Below are 17,318 nucleotides of genomic sequence, written 5' to 3'. Positions count from 1 at the left end.
GAAGGAGGAAGGCTATGAAGCACCACATGTGCATGGACAGGGCTGATGAGTGTAACTCAGTGTATCAAATTGCCTATTTCCTTAAACATGAAAACGAATGGAGGCAACTGTGCCTTTCGTAGAAGTGGCTGCTAAGCCAAGGTGGTGGAGATCGTGAGATACAATCATCTAAGTTTTATAGAACTATGTACTGAGGCTCAGGACACTTAGAAGGATGACTAACAGAAATATGAAGTAGGCGAATAAAGTTGTTACACAATTTGGGCTGGGTGTTGAGCTTCTGGATAAGCTACTTCCTTCATAAAATTCACTTATTTTTTTCAGTGCTTGAGATATTAATAGGAAACTTATGGCTCTAACATTGAAAGACGCAGTCCCATCCCTTTAATCCTCTTACCTGTTTAGGTTGCTCTAATATTTGAAGGTATGGACCATCTGCTGAACATGAAAACAACAAAGAGAAAACAAAAGAAAATGTGAGGCTTCTCAAATTTGTTACAAAATCTAAAGCATGTAAAAACCGAAATTATCTTTTTAAATAGAGGTTTCAAAATTCATTTTTTAGCTAAAATTCTATAATGATATGATTTACCTTCCTCATTTGAATAGCAAGTTTATTCTTAACAAGTTTTATACCTTTAGAGAATCACAATAAACAAATAGTTGCTGAAACCTAAGAAAAGGTGTGATCTCTGTCAGGCAAGGATGAAGATGTCAATGGCCTTCACAACCTTGTCTACTAGCAAAGCATTTTTGAAATGACACAAATACCAATGAAAAGCAGCAACCATTTCCTGGGCACCGTGACATTTCCTTTTGCCTTCACATCATCAGACACAGACTTCCATTCCTCAAAGAGAATATGCTCAGTGTGAAAGTATAAGGGACTAAGCTAGCACCTACACGTGTGAAATACCCAGATAATGATCTCAGGCTACCTGCCTTTCCTGACACTAAGTGTTCAGTTACTTCCCCTTATTTGAATCCCTAAGTACTGTCTTTGTTTCCCAACTGGCCAGGTTGTTTCCCCTTCCCTCCAATATCTAATTTGGTCTGTCAGACATGGTGGACTTTTCTTGTCAATCCATAACTTTTGATGTTTGTATACAACTTCTGAATACTGTGCTGAATTCTTCTAAAGTGGCACAAATATTTTATAAAATCCTGAAAATAATTTAATCGAAGATAGGTGCATTCTAATTAATTATTAAAAAAACAAAGAAAACTACAAGTTTAATCCATACCCTGACTATATCTGCCTTGGAGATTCAAAGGAAAATCAGAATCTCTGATAGTATAAGTAAGCTCTCCAGCTAGTTTTTATGTCAATAGTATAATAACCCATAGCTCTGCAATACATAGAGGCATATGGTGTTTCTCACTCATCTGACTGTAAATTAAGATGCTTGATACTAGCAAAATTCTAGAAGAATGCATCTGTGTTCATTTCAGTCTTCACTGTCTCTTAGCCAGAAGTTCATTCTTTTAGATAACAGAAGTTTATATTACTTATTTTTATAAGTTTCTTAAGTTTATTTATTAATGAGAAAGAGAGAGAGAGTGAGAGAGCACAAACTGGGGAGGGGCAGAGAGAGAGGGAGACACAGAATCTGAAGCAGGCTCCAGGCTCTAAGCTGTCAGCACAGAGCCCAACGCAGAGCTGGAACCCACAAACCATGAGATCATGACCTGAGCTGAAGTCAGATGCTTAACCGACTGAGCCTCCATATTATTTTAGATAAATACATTTACAAAGAAGAGTTAAACCTTCATGTTGATATTAAAAATACACTATAATTTGAAAGAGAATTTATTTTTATTTTCTTGGTATTATGATGAATCAGGATAAGGCTAGAAAACTGGAGCAAACAAAGGTAGAATTATCTCCTGGTATTATGCAAGAAATTTATAAGGAAATCAGTTGAAAAATGACTGAACCTGAAGTAAAACATACACAAGAAAGGAAAAATGGGTAGTGGCTGGCTAATGTATATGTAATTTAAGAAAATTATCATCTCTTGCCTGTATGAAATTTACCCCTGGGCACTTTCAAATTCGTTGAGGAAAAATATTGCAATTTAAAAACTCCAAAAAATGGCTAGAATTTAATTTTTGATAAGGAAATGAAACTTCTTAGAAATTGAAATATTTTCACCCTACAAATATAGCCTGTGTGATAATATAACATTTCTACTCATAAAATTATTCCCTCTAGAATGCTAAATCAAGAAGAGAGGCCTCTAAGAAAGCAACCTTTGTATGTCATAGAAAATACAGAAGAGTTGGATCACATCTACATTAAACTTCAAGTCTCTCACTAACTCTTCTAAAGATACTTGAAGTTTTGCTATTATTTTTGCTGTATGGTTTAATTTCCTTTAAATATATGGAATTCCAAGGTTTGGGAATTTTATTAGTGAAACGGGGCCATTTTTTCTCTTCTAGTGAACACGCTCAAAAGTTGAACCAACTAGAAAATTAGATTTGATATGCGTATATTCATTTTAATGCCAATTTTCTTTTGGCAACATTTCAATGCCATGAACTAACATCCCACTGTGTGGAGAAATTTATATTACAGTACATATATTATGGACTTAAAAGTTATACCATATCCCATTGAATTTTCAACAACTAATAGTTTTAGATTTCAAGAAGATAAAACAGTCCATACGAGAATTACAAGTTACTATTGATTGGTTCCCGTAACCTTTCTATCCCTTTAAAATGTGAGTAAAACATCCATACAACTTGAATCATAAAAATTGGACCATGTCACTGCAACAAAGAGGGAAAATCCTAGCAGTAAAAATGATGAGGTAATAAACGGAATCTGAGGTTTTGAAGTATAATTTAAAAAGTTTTTCTAATACTATGGCAAAATAATTTCTACAACATGAAGCCCTGACCACAATATTTACAGAGACGTTTCTTTTGATAATCTTATTTCAACCTCCATAAACTTGATGTAATAAAAACAAAGCGTCTACTCAGGGTACTGCCTGGCATTTACAGGGCATTAAATGGAAATGTTTATGTCTTCTCAGGGCAAAACCAAGTTCTTAGGCTTTCAATAAAGCACTGATACTAAGAAAGATACTTTGAACCCCAGAATAAAAAGTTCACAGGAAACACAGAAGTTACCAAGATATTTACTTGTTCACAGGAAGCTGACCTAGAGCTCAGATTGGACAGCACTTCAAGAGACCTCAGATAGGTTTTGTGGGGTAAAGAGAGAAAGGCCTCAGCAATACAACTTCTACTAGGGAAGGTGAACATATATATACCAGATTTACTTTTTCCTCTCCCAAGAACACCTAGAAATATGTAATAGAGATAAAAATGCAGAAAAACAGTCTGATCTAAAAAACGCAAAAGTAAATACTATAGTTACAACAATAGTTTTAAGCAAGAATGGTACAAACTGGAGTTTCCCCAGGAGGACAAGAGTGCTCGGTAAAGAGAAGAGCTGATGTCCACCATAGCGATTACAACGCTCTCTGTTTGTTTTTTACATTTTTAAAAGTAATCTCTACACCCAATGTGGGGCTCAAACTTGCGACCCTGAGATCAACAGTCACATGCTCTGCTGACTAAGCCAGCACATGCCCTAATTACAAAACTCTCTGTTTTCTGTACAACTTCCATAACTTACTCACACTGCCTCAGAACATCTGTTAGGACCCACTGGTGATCAGAGGATTACATAAAAAGAGCCATCACACAAGGCTGACATACAAATCAATAAACAGAGAGACTAAATGAATTGATTTTTTAAATCACTCATATGAGATTCAACAATTTGTCGATGGTGATAATGCAGTCATGTTAGAAGGAAGGATGATTATTATGAGTTTTATCCAATTGGTCAGAATGTGAAACTAAAGGCATTTTTAAAAGATGACTTTTCTACTGAGATGACGCTTATGATTTTTGCAAACTTTGTTTCTCCAGTGCCTTGCCTGGCATACTGAGTGGCATATAATAGGAGTTCAAATAAATGTTTGGGGAATAGATTTGAGAAGCTGAGACCACTTCACACATATATATATATATTCATTCTCTATCAGGAGTTATACAGAACCAGAGCTAATAAGATTGGGCAAAAGGGAAAATGATACGAGTAAAGAAATTCCTTCTTAGCTGTCCTAGCAGATATCACTAACAATTGTAAGTCAGACAATGGGTAAATGGGATAGAATATTTTCGTGCAAACATTAATTCTAAAAAGTACAGTGGCTCAACCACTGGGTTGGCTGGGTGGCTCAGTTGGTTAAGTGTCTGACTCTAGATTTCTGCTTGGGTCATGATCTCACGGTTCATGAGATCAAGCCTCATGTTGGGCTCTGTGCTGATGGGGAGCAGAGCCTGGTGGGATCCTTTCTCTCCCCTCTCTCTGCCCCTCCCCTGCTTGAGCACACACGCATGTGCAAGCACGCTCTCTATCAAAACAAATAAATAAAACTTGTAAAGTATAGTATAGTGAAAGTTGGTTTTTAAAACATCAATCATCATTTCCTTTCTAGGCATCTTACTGACTTTCTAAAAGAAGCTATTAGCAAAACTTGAATTTTAAAAAAGCAAAAGCAAAACAGATGACAGGGCAACAGGGATGAGGAGTTTTCTTACCTGTAGGTAGTGGCATCTCTGGTTGAAATATTTCTGGATTAAACATTGTATGAGTCAAAGGATCCAAATGAAACATCTGTAAAAAAGAAAATGTAAATAATTCGATTCTTATTTTTCTGACATTATATTAATATCTGAATTTGCTACACCTAAAATTGTTCCCGGAACAAAAACTAAAGCAAAAAAACCCTGAAAATATTTCAAATCAGGATTTTTAAAATATGGTCATGACACCTAGCTGAGTTCTCATGTGTACAGAACTTTGCCTGTGGTAAAGTTATTTTTGTGACAAAAGGATTTGAGAAGAATGACCAGAGAAGCCAGCACCCACTATAGCTTGCTCACCAGGAAATCTTCAGGGCCCAGTGTATGTTTAAAACAGAGTGGATCCTTAATCTTCTTTTAATGAATGACTTAAAGCCTGTACTCTCTCAGAAATCTGAACATAAGGATATGGTCCTAGAAATCCTAGAAATATTTCTTGGATAATGGTAAATTATCAAAGCCATACAACTTCAAAGCCTATAAGACTTAGGCAACAGCCTTGGGACAATTTACAGAGAAACTGAAAATATAACTTACTGTCTGAGCAGCAGGTATAACTGAGCCCCGAGCTCCCTCATTTCTTTTCACCTTTGCTTACCTAGCACAGGGCAGAATCCCTGGAATATAGTGGGTGCGGCAGGCTGGATAATGGCTCCCTTCAACACACCTACATCCTAATCCCCAGAACCTTGAATGCTATGTCATAGAGCAAAAGAAGTTCTGCAGATGTTATTAAATTAAGAATATGGACACAGATCTAAGCCCGAATTATCCAAGTGGACCCAATAAGAAGGATGGAGGAGGTAGAAGTGAAGGTAGGAGGCATGACAGTGGAAACAGGAAGTTGAAGCGATGAAGGTGTCACAAAAACTCATATTTCTGGGGCTCCTGGGTGGTGTAGTCGGTTAAGTGTCTGACTCTTGATTTCAGCTCATGATCTCATGGTTTGTGAGTTCAGGTCCTGCGTTGGGCTCAGCGCTGACAGTTCGGAACCTGCTTGAGAATCTCTCTCTCCTTTCTCTCTGCCCCTCCCCCACTCAAGCTCTGTCCTTCTCTCTCAAAATAAGTAAACTTTAAATAAATAAATAAAATTGATATCTCTGAGCTTAGCATTTGTTTCAACCTAAGTAAGTCATCTGTTTGAAATATGTATGGGCTGCACAAAAACTAACCATATTTCATTTTTTATGATATGCTAGTTGGTAAGTGTACTGCAGCTGGTATTAAACAAAAGGAAAACCAGTATTACAATTCACTCCTTTTCTTTATTAGTATATTATCAGAGGCTCATGGAACCTAAGATCCTAGTGGGCCTAGGTAAATGAAGAGTAAGAAACACAATGTTTAAATAAAGAACACTTCAAATCCAGTTGTGAGGTATGCAAATTTTCAATTGAGGAACAGTAAATGTGCTCCACACTTCAATGCTTAAGAGTCAAATTCATCTACACTATTCATTGTGTGCTGGAAAGGAAATATAGGAATCAGAAAACATGTTATTGTAAAATCGGGCCCCACCTTATAGAGAGTGTTCAGCAGTCTCAGAGCAGAAGAGATGACCTAGCTAAAAAATGTCTTCCTTAAGGGCCTGCAGGTGGCTAAAATGACTGAGTAGAGGGCAGAGCACTCGTCGTAGGGGAGATACACACACTCCACTTCCGACAAGGAAGACCAGCCGCGTTGTGCACTGCAGCTTACATTGTATATTCGGTTATAGTTGGAGAGCAAATTCCAGAATACATGAAAACACTGAGGATGTCTCACTAAGGACATGTGAACCTCAGGAAATATATGCCATTAAGCTTCTGACAAGAAAAAAAACCCCATACTACAAGCACCTCTTGCCTCAAAAATGGAAATATCAGAATGTACCCCACCCCTGTTGCTGATGATCACAAAAGGCCCACATAAGATAAACTCTCGAAATGAATGTTTTCAGCAGGTTTTACTTTTGTGTGGCATAAAGGACCATCTCTTGCTGATAAGATTTCCTGTGTATAGACAGGAAAGCATGGTCTAAAACCAAGCAGAACATGCTTGTTAGAGTTTGTCTTTAAATGTTAGAGACAGCATATTAAAAGTGAAAGGTAAAATACAGGTTTTGATAATATGAGTAGCCAAATATCTTTTTTGCTGTAATCAAAGAAAACATTCCTAGATGGATCCTCTATCACCATTTGTACAAGTAATTTCAACAGGAGCATCTTCATGGGAAAAGCTCTGCCTACCCATTCTTTCTAAATAAATCAGAACATTGTCAAGAGTAATGAATGCTACACAAGTCTATTTTATTTGAAGAAGTGATACCAGATCCCTTAAAAAGCATTTCAGTTTTGGTTTTATTTTCCTGATTGTTTGCATGCATGAAATTGGAAAATCCATTTTTTAGGTGGTTGCCGCTAAAGTTTTAGTGTGAAGTGATTACGAATCTTGGACCAGGGTGCCTTGGTACCTAGTCTTTGCTCTCTTTGTCTAGCCCAGCAAAGTAGAGTGATTCCTTTCAACATTTCTGGCTCATTCCATGCAGAATACTATGATGGCATTTATCACCACATAGAAACTATACTTCTGTCCCTCCTATTAGAATGGCAGCTATATTAGGATCTGCGTATAACTTCTGTAGTCCCATGGTGACTCATAAGAGAAAAGAGGGAGATTTGGATACAGAAAAACAGGGAAGAAGGTGGGTCTGCAGGAGTGATGCCGCCACAAGCCAAGGAGCACCGAGGGTTGCTGGTGACCACCAGAAGCTCGGAGAGAGGCCTGGGACAGATTCTCCTTAAGAACTTCCCAGAAGGAACCAGCCCTGTCATCATCTTGATTTTGGATTTTGGTATTTCTAGCCTCCAGAATTGTGAAAGAATATATTTCTGTTTTTTTTTAAGCCATGTGGTCTGTGATAATTTGTTACTGTAGCCCTGGAAATAGTTATCACTTGACCTGTAGCATGTATAATTTTTATGCAACCATATGTTTTATTTTTATGCAACCATATGCAACTCATTTGATATGACATGTCCTCTCCGACCTTACCTGGAGGGACAAGGAAACTGCAAAGACAATTTAAAATAAATTTCTTACCAATTTTAGAGTTCCCCTGATAAATACTATGGCTGTTTCTGTATATTAAATATTAAATATGAACAGATTTATAAAAATGATCAGTGAAATTATAATACTTATAATTATAATACAAGTAATACTTACTTGATCAGGTCCTCCCAAATATGAATCGTCTTCTGCCATTCTGGAGCTGTATATCAAAACAAAACAAAATTGTAAGAATGGATGACACTTAAGAATTCCATCATGTAGGGGGTGCCTACATAGCTCAGTCAGTTAAGGTCCGACTCTTGATCTTGGCTCACAATTTCATGGTTCATGAGATTGAGCCCCTTCTCAGGCTCTGCATTCAAAATGCAGAGCCTGATTGGGATTCCGTCTCTCCCTCGCTCTGCCCCCCTCCTCCCCCACCGAAACGCCATTCATGCTCTCTCTTGAAATAAATAAACTTAAGAAAAAAAAAAAAGAATTCCACCACGTAGGAGTAAACTATATTATTCCAGCAAGACCAAACATAATCCTTTTTAAAAGATTTTAGGAGGGGAACTCCTTCCTTAGAAGAGTAGTTCCTTCTTGGGGCACCTGGGTAGCTCAGTCGGTTAAGCGTGTGACCTCGGCTCAGGTCATGATCTCACTGTTCGTGGGCTCGAGCCCCGCATCAGGCTCTGTGCTGACAGCCAGCTCAGAGCCTGGAGACTGTTTCCGATTCTGTGTCTCTTTCTCTGACGCTCCCCTGCTCATGTTGTCTCTCTCTCTCAGAAATAAATAAAACATTATAAAAAATTACTATGTAAAAAAAAAAAAAAGAAGAGTAGTTCCTCTTTGGAATCTAAATCTAACAGCAGGAAAACTGCATAATCAAGGAATTAACACTTATGTACAACTCAAAGCCCTTATGCCAAGCTCATAACAGTGTCCTGGAGTTTGGTACAACCCATCTTCATCCTCTGTATAAAAATCATACATACTTAAATTCTTAGGTCATTCCTTTTTTGTCACCGTCTAACTTGGATTATTTAGTCTTCATTCTTTGTGTAGATTATTTCCCAACCTTTCAAGAATTCTGTGATGGTCCTAGAACTGTGTCCAAGTTTCCCACCTGCTGCTTGAGCTAAGAAGCTCAGAGAAGGTTCTCCTGCCTCATGCTTCCTTAGAATTAGGGATGGTCATTTGATGAAAGGCTCACCAGTGGAATGTCAGAACTATTGTGTGTCACTTCCAGGTCTGGGCTTAAGGTCCTTGACATGCTTCCTTCATGTTTTGTTTTGTTTTGTTTTTCCCTCTTTCCTGCTGGATAACACCTAGACATGGAGAAGCCCGACCTCTATCACATAGATGATGATAAATGGTAGCTGATGCTGGTGGTGATGTGAGAAAGAAAGAAATTTCCTTGTTCTTTAACCTAGTCTATTGCTAAGTCTGTCTATTATAGTCTAGCCTTTACCCTAATGAGTTCATCACCTAACAGTCTAGTAAGGACAAAATCCTCCAAAGAGGACCCTGGTTTCCAATAAAAATCTTCACCTGTTAGTGACCTCTATGACTTTTAAGGAGTGGACAAGCCTTGTGAGGATTGCTAGTGGTAAACAAAGCAGTGTCCAGCTTCACAAAAGGGGAGAAGGTTCATCTTATAGAATAAGAATTCCATGCAGATTTTGAAGAAATATTTGTCTAAAATAAGAAAGATTTATAATGCAATGTTTCTGCTGAAGATTTACAAATAATTGTAATCAATTAAGATAAGCAGTTAAAAAAAGGAAAAGTGCCCTGATACCATCGAAAGGAATTAAGTCATTCAAAATTCCAGAGTTCTTCCACTGCTGGGTGTGTGACTCTGGATATATTAGACTCACTATGGCCTCTGTTTCCTCATCTGTAAAATGAACGATTTTGATGGGATGGACCTTTGAAAACAGTAGAATTTTGTTGAGCTTGGAGTATGTTAGTTAGGTAACATGTTTATTGAAAGAACGAATCACAATTCTTTTTGTTAACCTGGATTTTTATATATACTTAGGTATATATCTATATCCAAGAATCATTACAAATTTCAGTTATTTAAAAAATACCAGTAAAATAATGAGTGTTAAATTTAATACAGTGCTGATACCAGCTACAATACGCCTTGTGAAAAATCCTTATTCTTAGAACACCAAAAGAGTCCAAACTCCGAAGAAAAACATTAAGACAATTTTCTTTTTGTCTTTAGGCTTTCCATTAATGTGGATGACTACCTGAATCTTCTCAAACAATCTTAGCCCATGGTCTTCAAAAGCAGAGGTGAGACTGTTGACTTACTAAAACGATAGAATCCATTCAGTACCTGTTACTCTGATTATATATGTGTGCATGTAGATGTGTACATACATCTGTGGATGGTTTCCTGACCTTTGAATGGACAGATTCAATAGAAAGTGGCTCTCACTCTGATTTTAAAACTCAACTAAATCTCTTTTATTAGAATTGCCACAGGGTTCTTATCATGATTGTTACTGGAGTTAAAACTTTAATAAAGATCTCTAACCTGTAGGCACAGGAGAAGCTACCCAAGTAAAAACAGTTTTCTTGCCACCATCCTGCCCATGAGTTTTGCAGAGATGTGTGCCAAAAGATCACAGTTTTAAAAGCCCAACAGCAGCCCAAGAGATACCCAGGTGTGATTAAAATCTGAACTTTTACAGGCTTTGCAAGACAGTTACGTTCACTGTGAAGAGCTGAGGTGACAGTAACCCCAGAGTGATGTCAATGTTAATTCATAATATAAAAATAAAATGTCAAAAGAAACCAAGAATTATTTGGAAAGGATGAATCACTGAGTAATATTTGCATTAATTGTAAAGGCAGGGTTTTATTTCAGAAATTTGAAATACCAAATAAGCCTTTGGAACTGAAGGATCCGGAAAGGCCAGGGAAAGCCCCAACTGTCCCCCAACTCCCTGTGCCCTTCCTCTCACTTTCCCTTTGTACATTTCTGTGCTTTTGAGGAAGGACCTTGAAACAGAAAGGAAGACACTGGGTTGACTGGTGAGAAGATGGGCTTAAGCTCTGCGTCTCTCTCCTGTAATGGCTGAGGTTTTCAGAAAATGTTTCACACCGTGGAAAGAGAAATAGAAAATGTTGCTAGCTAGCAATAAAAACAGCTTCTCCAGGGAATGGTCTGTATATCTCACACGAGAGGCATGATGTTATAACTGGCTAAGTTGTGAGTATGTGACGAGCTCTACATGAAACCCCTAATGGATTCTTTTCTGCACATCTGCGACAATCTCACCACTGACATCAAAGGCCAGCACAAAGAGTTCTTAGTGAAGGCAGCAAGACCAAGGCCACTTCCCCTCTTAGAACTAGGGACATTTTCTAGGATCAGATATATTCACATTTTCTGATCAGGGCCCACTGTAAGAAAACATACTCACCTTTTAATTCTATTAGATTTGATTAAAAAAAAAACCACAAAACTTTTCAAACCCATTGAATTCATGACCATCTAATGGGTCATAATCTGCAGTCTGAAAAACAGAATTTCAGGTGCCATTGAGAGGATGTGGGTGGGAATCAGAGAGATAAAGTGTCTCTGTTTTTAAGATTATATTCAGCTATTACAGACACTACTTAGAATTTTAATGCCTCAGGGGCGCCTGGGTGGCTTAGTCGGTTAAGCGTCCAACTTTCGCTTAGGTCATGATCTCGCGGTTCGTGGGTTCGAGCCCCGCGTCGGGCTCTGTGCTGACTGCCAGCTCAGAGCCTGGAGCCTGCTTCAGAGTCTGTGTCTCCCTCTCTCTCTGACCCTCCCCTGCTCATGCTGTCTCTCTCTCTCTCTCTCCCTCCTAGAAATAAATAAAACATTAAAAATTTAAAAAAAAAAAGAATTTTAATGCCTCATCCTGGTATGAGGAAGAAATTACAAGAAAAAGAGTGACTTTTCACCATTTCTCTGTTGCATTATAAATTGACATAGAGAAAAGTCTATGTCATAGACTTTTTGTCAAGAAAAGTCTATGACATAGACTCTATGTCAAGAAAATTGACATATGCTGGAGTTACTTTCTGTTAAAAAGAATTATTTATTTTGAGAGAGAGGGGGAAAGAGAGAGCGCAAATGAGGGAGGGACAGAGAGAGAGGGAGAAAGAAAGAATCCCAAGCACGCTCCAAGCTGTCAGCTTGGAGCCCAAATGGGGCTTGAACTCACAAACTGTGAGATCATGCCCTGAGCCAAAACTAAGAGTCAGAGGCTTAACCAACTGAGTCACCCAGGCATGTCTGGAGTTTCTCTCTATAGAGGAATTTTTTGGAGGAAATGTATTATACTACACACACACATGTGAACTACATATAATGTGAAGCATTCAACTGATAATACCTTTTGACCTTTAATTCCACTTCTAGAAAATTGTACTAAAAAATTACATGAAGTGTGCAAAAAAAATAAGTACAAAGATATGCATTACCACAAAAAACTGGAAACAATCTAAGTAGCAGATTGTTTCATATCAGATTGTTTAATTACAATTATGCTACACTCACACCTACATATTATGTAACTGTTAAAAATAATAATTCGGATCCATATATAGTGACATGGAGACTATTGCTCCCTAAGTTATACATTCCTATGTTTTAATTTTCTAAATAAATAATTTCATTTAAATTTCTAAATAATTTCATTTCTTTAATTAAGTTAATAAATTAATTTATTTTATTTAATTTAAAATGTCTATTTTTAAGAAAAAAAGGGAAAAATCAAACCCTGTGCTGAACTTAAAGCTTAACTCTAACATCTTTAATAACTAATGACATATATGAATAAAACATGAAGAATGAATGAATGAAAAATTTCTAAGCACTACTGGAATCCTCTTCATAATAGATATAGTAGAAAAAAATTAACTTTAAAGAGGAAATTAATTGCTTCTTTCTTAATGATATATTGGCTTAGTGATGATAAAAGAAAAGTTAATGGTGGCTTTACTTTTCTCAGAATGGCTGATTTTTAAAAGTTTTTGAAAAAAACAATATTTGGAATCTACTGCATTTAGATTTGTATAAACTCATTTTCCATATTTTTCCATGCCTTCATCCATTTTCAGCTCTGGATTGTTTTATTTGGGGGCAGTGGGACTATGTGACCAGTGAAGAATTGCTACCTCCTAAGTACAAGAACAATGCAGTTGGAGCTGGTATAAGGTCCCTGTTCACAATGGAATGCCAATCTAACAGAGACGGCAGATATGTACATGACATTCAACTATTAGCTCATGCAAAGCTTATTAATACAGTTAATGATACACAGTAAAGGTTAACCATTTTGTTAGAGCATAATAAATATATGTTTACATGAAATTACAAGAAGAAGGAGTAATGGAGACAGTGAGGGTTTTAGGCATTCTGAAAAGAATCAAATGTCTACGGCCATACCGCCATGAATGCACCAGATCTCATTTGAGAAGAATCATATACTTTTCCTTCCTATCCTGCATTTGTGGGTACACTGCCACATTCCCTCCTTAACCCTGCCCTTACCACTGTTGAATAAAATGCTTGCATTTTGCCACTAGGGACATTTGGCAATGTCTGGAGACATTTTTAGCTGTCACACTGAGTGAATGGTCCTACTATCATCTAGTGTGTAGAGGTTAGAAATGCTGCTAAACATCCCATAATGCAGAGGACGGTCCTTTACAATGAAGAAATATCTGACCCTACATGCCAATAATGCCAAGAAAGAGAAACCCTGATGAAAGGCATCATATGACTTTGGTACACATGTAGAAAGAACTAAACTTTATTGATTACCTCCCAGGAATCAGAAATCATAGCTAGTGCTTCGCATATTTCACTTAGTTTTCACAACATTCTTGAGAAATACAGTCCCAGATGAGAAAACTGAGGTTTACACAGAGTAAGTCATTTGCTGAGGTTGACAGAGTAATGCTAGCTAATTTGACTCCACAGACCAGTTTCTTCCTTTACCTAAGAGGCAGATGTGATCTTTTCCTTGACTTCCAGTTTTATTCATTTTAATACAATACTTTGCTGCAGGCCTCCTGAATGTTCAGGTTGGAGGTAGTCTACCCATAGCACAGCCAGGAAAGCAGGATAGGACTGTGACAATGAACGCAAGTGAGTTCTTACCTTCAAGTGTGAAGGTAAAAATGCCATACAATAAATAGCATTAGTTGCTTTTTATTTTGTTTTGTTTTAAATATCTCCTTTGTTCAATTACAAAGGATAGAAAGAAAATCAAGAGACTCTCTTTCTGAAATATGTCCACAGAAAACACCATACTCACACTAATGGCATGATAAAAGTGTGTGTATCTTTAAAACTAGAGTATATTGAGGGGTGCCTGGGTGGTTCAGTTGGTTGAGCCTCAAACTTCAGCTCAGGTCATGATCTTGCTGATGGGGAGTTTGAGCCCCACGTCAGACTCTGTGCTGACAGTTCGGAGCTGGAATCTGCTTCAGATTCTGTGTCTTCCTCTCTCTCTGCTCCTCCTCCGCTCATGCTCTGTCTCTCTGTCTCTGTCTCTCTCTCTCAAAATAAATAAACATTAAAAAATTAAAAAACACAACAAAACAAAAGTATATTGAAATATTCCTTGAATGCATTGCTCCTTCATTAATTTAGTCATTCATTAAAAAAATATTTAGGCTTCCTATGTGTCAGTTAAAGATAGCAAGTATACAAAAGTCTACTCTCAGAGCCTACACTTGTGGCAGACTGAAAACAATGACCCAACATTCTTTGCAACTGTACCCAACAAAAGGTAAAATCTATTTCTGCATCCCTTGAGTCCTGGCAGGCTTGGGTTTGGGTCTATACAATCCTGGTAGCTCTGTTATTTGGATCTGTACAACAGAATGAGACAGAAGCCTGAGTTTTAAATGCAAGTGTCAAGAGGCTTTGCGACAGCCCTTCTACCTCTCTTGGAACGCTGCTGCCATGGGAACAAGCCTGAGCTGGAAGATGAGAGACCGTGTGGGGCAGAGAGGCACAGTCCTAACTGAGGTGCCCTAGACCAAACAGCATCAGATGAGCAACCAAATGACTTCAGAGATCAGTAGAGGCAGCCTAGCCCAAAGGACCCGGAGAAGCCATCAAATTGAGAGAAAAAACAAATGTTTGTGTTTTAATTAGCTTTGTGGTAACTTTGTACAGCAAACGCCAATTAATGTGACAATTAAGTAGGAAGACAAACAGGCAAACGTAATGCAACCTGGTAAATGTCACGGGAAATGAAGGGTGTGTATGGCATGGGGTAGTTATTGTGTAATTCAGTAATTACATTTTCTTTGTTAGGGTCCTATTCACAACCCCCCACCCTGGACTTTGTACTCATTTTTACTGTATTTGCTTATTCAGTTCCCAACATAAAGGAAACAAGTACATTAGCCAAAAATACTGTGATGTAAAGAGAAATAAAATTAGTACTGTTAAAACCTTCAAAATGTAAATATTAATCCATGGCTGCTAGCTTTAAACAGTTATACCATTAAAAAATTGTAATATTTTAAAGTTTTTTTTTAAGTTTATTTATTTATTTTGAGAGAGAAAGCTAGAACGTGCACAAACTGGGGAGGGGCAAAAAGAAGGAGAGACAGAATCCCAAGCGGGCTCTGTGCCATCAGCACAGAGCCCGATGCAGGGCTTGAAAACCACACACTGTGAGATCATGGCCTGAGCGGAGATCAAGAGCCAGGTGCTTAACCAATTGCAGCACCCAGGCTCCTCAGAAACAAATCATAATATTCTAATACTTTCAACTCTCTAATATCTAAAATCAAACTAATCATTCCTGCAGCAATGGCCCCGTTCTTGACTTCCCAATTTCTGCCAGTATGTCATTGTCTCAGGTGCTCAGAATGAAAAGTTCAGTCACCCTTTTCTCCTTTCCTTCTCCTTATCTCACACATATTCAATCAGTAACTGATTTCTGCTGATTTCTTCCTTGTATTATGTCCTGTATCTGCCCCACCTTTCCATTCCCACTACTGTGGCCTACTTAAACTTTCACTGCCTCACTTCTGAATGACAGCAGCATTCTCCCTTATTGTGGTGTTTCTTCTTCCTTAAGCACCTTTCATATTATTTCCATATTACTTACAAGATAAAGTTAAAAGCCCTCAACCAGCTTATGACATTATTATATTAAATCATATTATAAACATCACTTATGACTATGTCCTAACCCAAACTCTTTATTATAGGCAGACTGATCATTCAGAAATGCATTGCTCATTTCCACCTTGTAGTGTGTTTCACAGTAGCCTTGAATCCTGAAATGCCATCTTACCAACTTAAATATCACCTACTTCTTAAGCCTCTACTCAAATCCGATCTCTGCCCAGAAACTCTGTATTTTCTCTGTAACCGATAGGTGTGTTGTCCACATAAGGGCTATCACACTTATGTGTACTAGTGATGTTACTCTTGACATACTGTTACACTGCAATTTAACCATATCTATATCTATCTATATATATGGTATGTGTGTGTATATATATATATTTATATACATACCATTTTCTTAAGTGGATATAAATGTCTAAAAAGTAGATACGAGAGCTTTACTTCTTTGTATCATCAAATTAGTAAATACTAAGTACTTTTGAACAATTAATATTATATTAAGGGTAGAAAACATTGCAATTTCAGATTTGTCAAAATGTGTCAGACTTCTGGTTTCAGTCAGTCAGGGTAACAATTACTGAGCTTGCCCTACTCAACTGTAAAACTATACAAAACACTTAAAGCAATAATGGAAGACATTGGACAAGATACAGCAATAGACTGTACACCGTAAGAGAATGAAAACACGTGAAGTAAGTTCCAAATTCACTTTTTGACTGAGTATGTTACAAACCATGATACAAGGAAGTAGAGTCCAAACAGAGTGGCAATCTCACTGGGCAGAGCATCAGAAATGAGGCATATCCACAGAGAAAAGGCTCAGAAATCTGCATAGGGGTCACCTCTGGTCAATCAATAAATATTAAGCTGCACGAGTGCAGAGCAAGATTCTGCAAATGGAAAAACAGATGCCGGGGATCTAAGAGCTGGATGGTGATCCCAGAAGTTGTGGAACCTGTGAGAGACATTGAAGTTCCAATTATCCAGGATGAAGAGAGATCACCGAACAATCTGAGCATTCAGGTTGGACCCCAGAAAGACCACGCTACTGGAATAAAGAACATGCCCTAGGATAAAGGCCACTCTAAACTCGTCTTTTTAAAACCAGGTGACTCACCAGTAAACTTATTGCTTATTACAAAAACCCTCAACACTCTTTACAGGAAGACAAAAATACATACTCTCTATGGTGTAGTACCCACAACGGACAACAAAAAAGGATATGAAGAAGTTGGAAAATATGACTCAAAAGAAAACAATGACACAAATTATGGAATTAGCAATCAGTGACTTTAAAACTGTTAATAGCAATATGCCCAAGAATATAAAGGAAAAGATGATTATAATATATGGATAGGGAATCTTGGAAAAGAAATGGAAATAAAAAAGAAAAAGAGCCATGGGAAATTTTATTTATTTGTTTATTTTCAATGTTTACTTTTGAGAGAGA

General features: G+C 37.5%; 1 protein-coding gene across 2 annotated transcripts in view; it reads right to left on the bottom strand.

Annotated features, from left to right (window-relative positions):
- Positions 1 to 17,318, bottom strand: part of NFKB1 (nuclear factor kappa B subunit 1) — a 115,644-nt gene that overhangs the window by 83,488 nt on the left and 14,838 nt on the right. Inside the window, exons 2-4 of one of the 2 annotated variants that reach the window (XM_077755750.1) lie at positions 7,882 to 7,927; positions 4,630 to 4,705; positions 398 to 438 (exon numbers count right to left, since the gene is read on the bottom strand). In XM_077755750.1, coding sequence (XP_077611876.1) covers positions 398 to 438; positions 4,630 to 4,705; positions 7,882 to 7,920 — 156 coding nt within the window. In that variant the 5' untranslated portion in view covers positions 7,921 to 7,927. The remainder of the gene's footprint in view (positions 1 to 397; positions 439 to 4,629; positions 4,706 to 7,881; positions 7,928 to 17,318) is intronic. The other variant, XM_077755751.1, reaches the window with a different exon arrangement.

This window comes from Crocuta crocuta, unplaced genomic scaffold, assembly GCF_008692635.1.
Source record: "Crocuta crocuta isolate KB4526 unplaced genomic scaffold, BGI_CrCroc_1.0 scaffold92, whole genome shotgun sequence".
Lineage (NCBI taxonomy): Eukaryota > Metazoa > Chordata > Mammalia > Carnivora > Hyaenidae > Crocuta > Crocuta crocuta.
The sequence above is the reverse complement of the archived record's forward strand: the minus strand, read 5'-3'. Positions and strand labels throughout refer to the sequence as shown.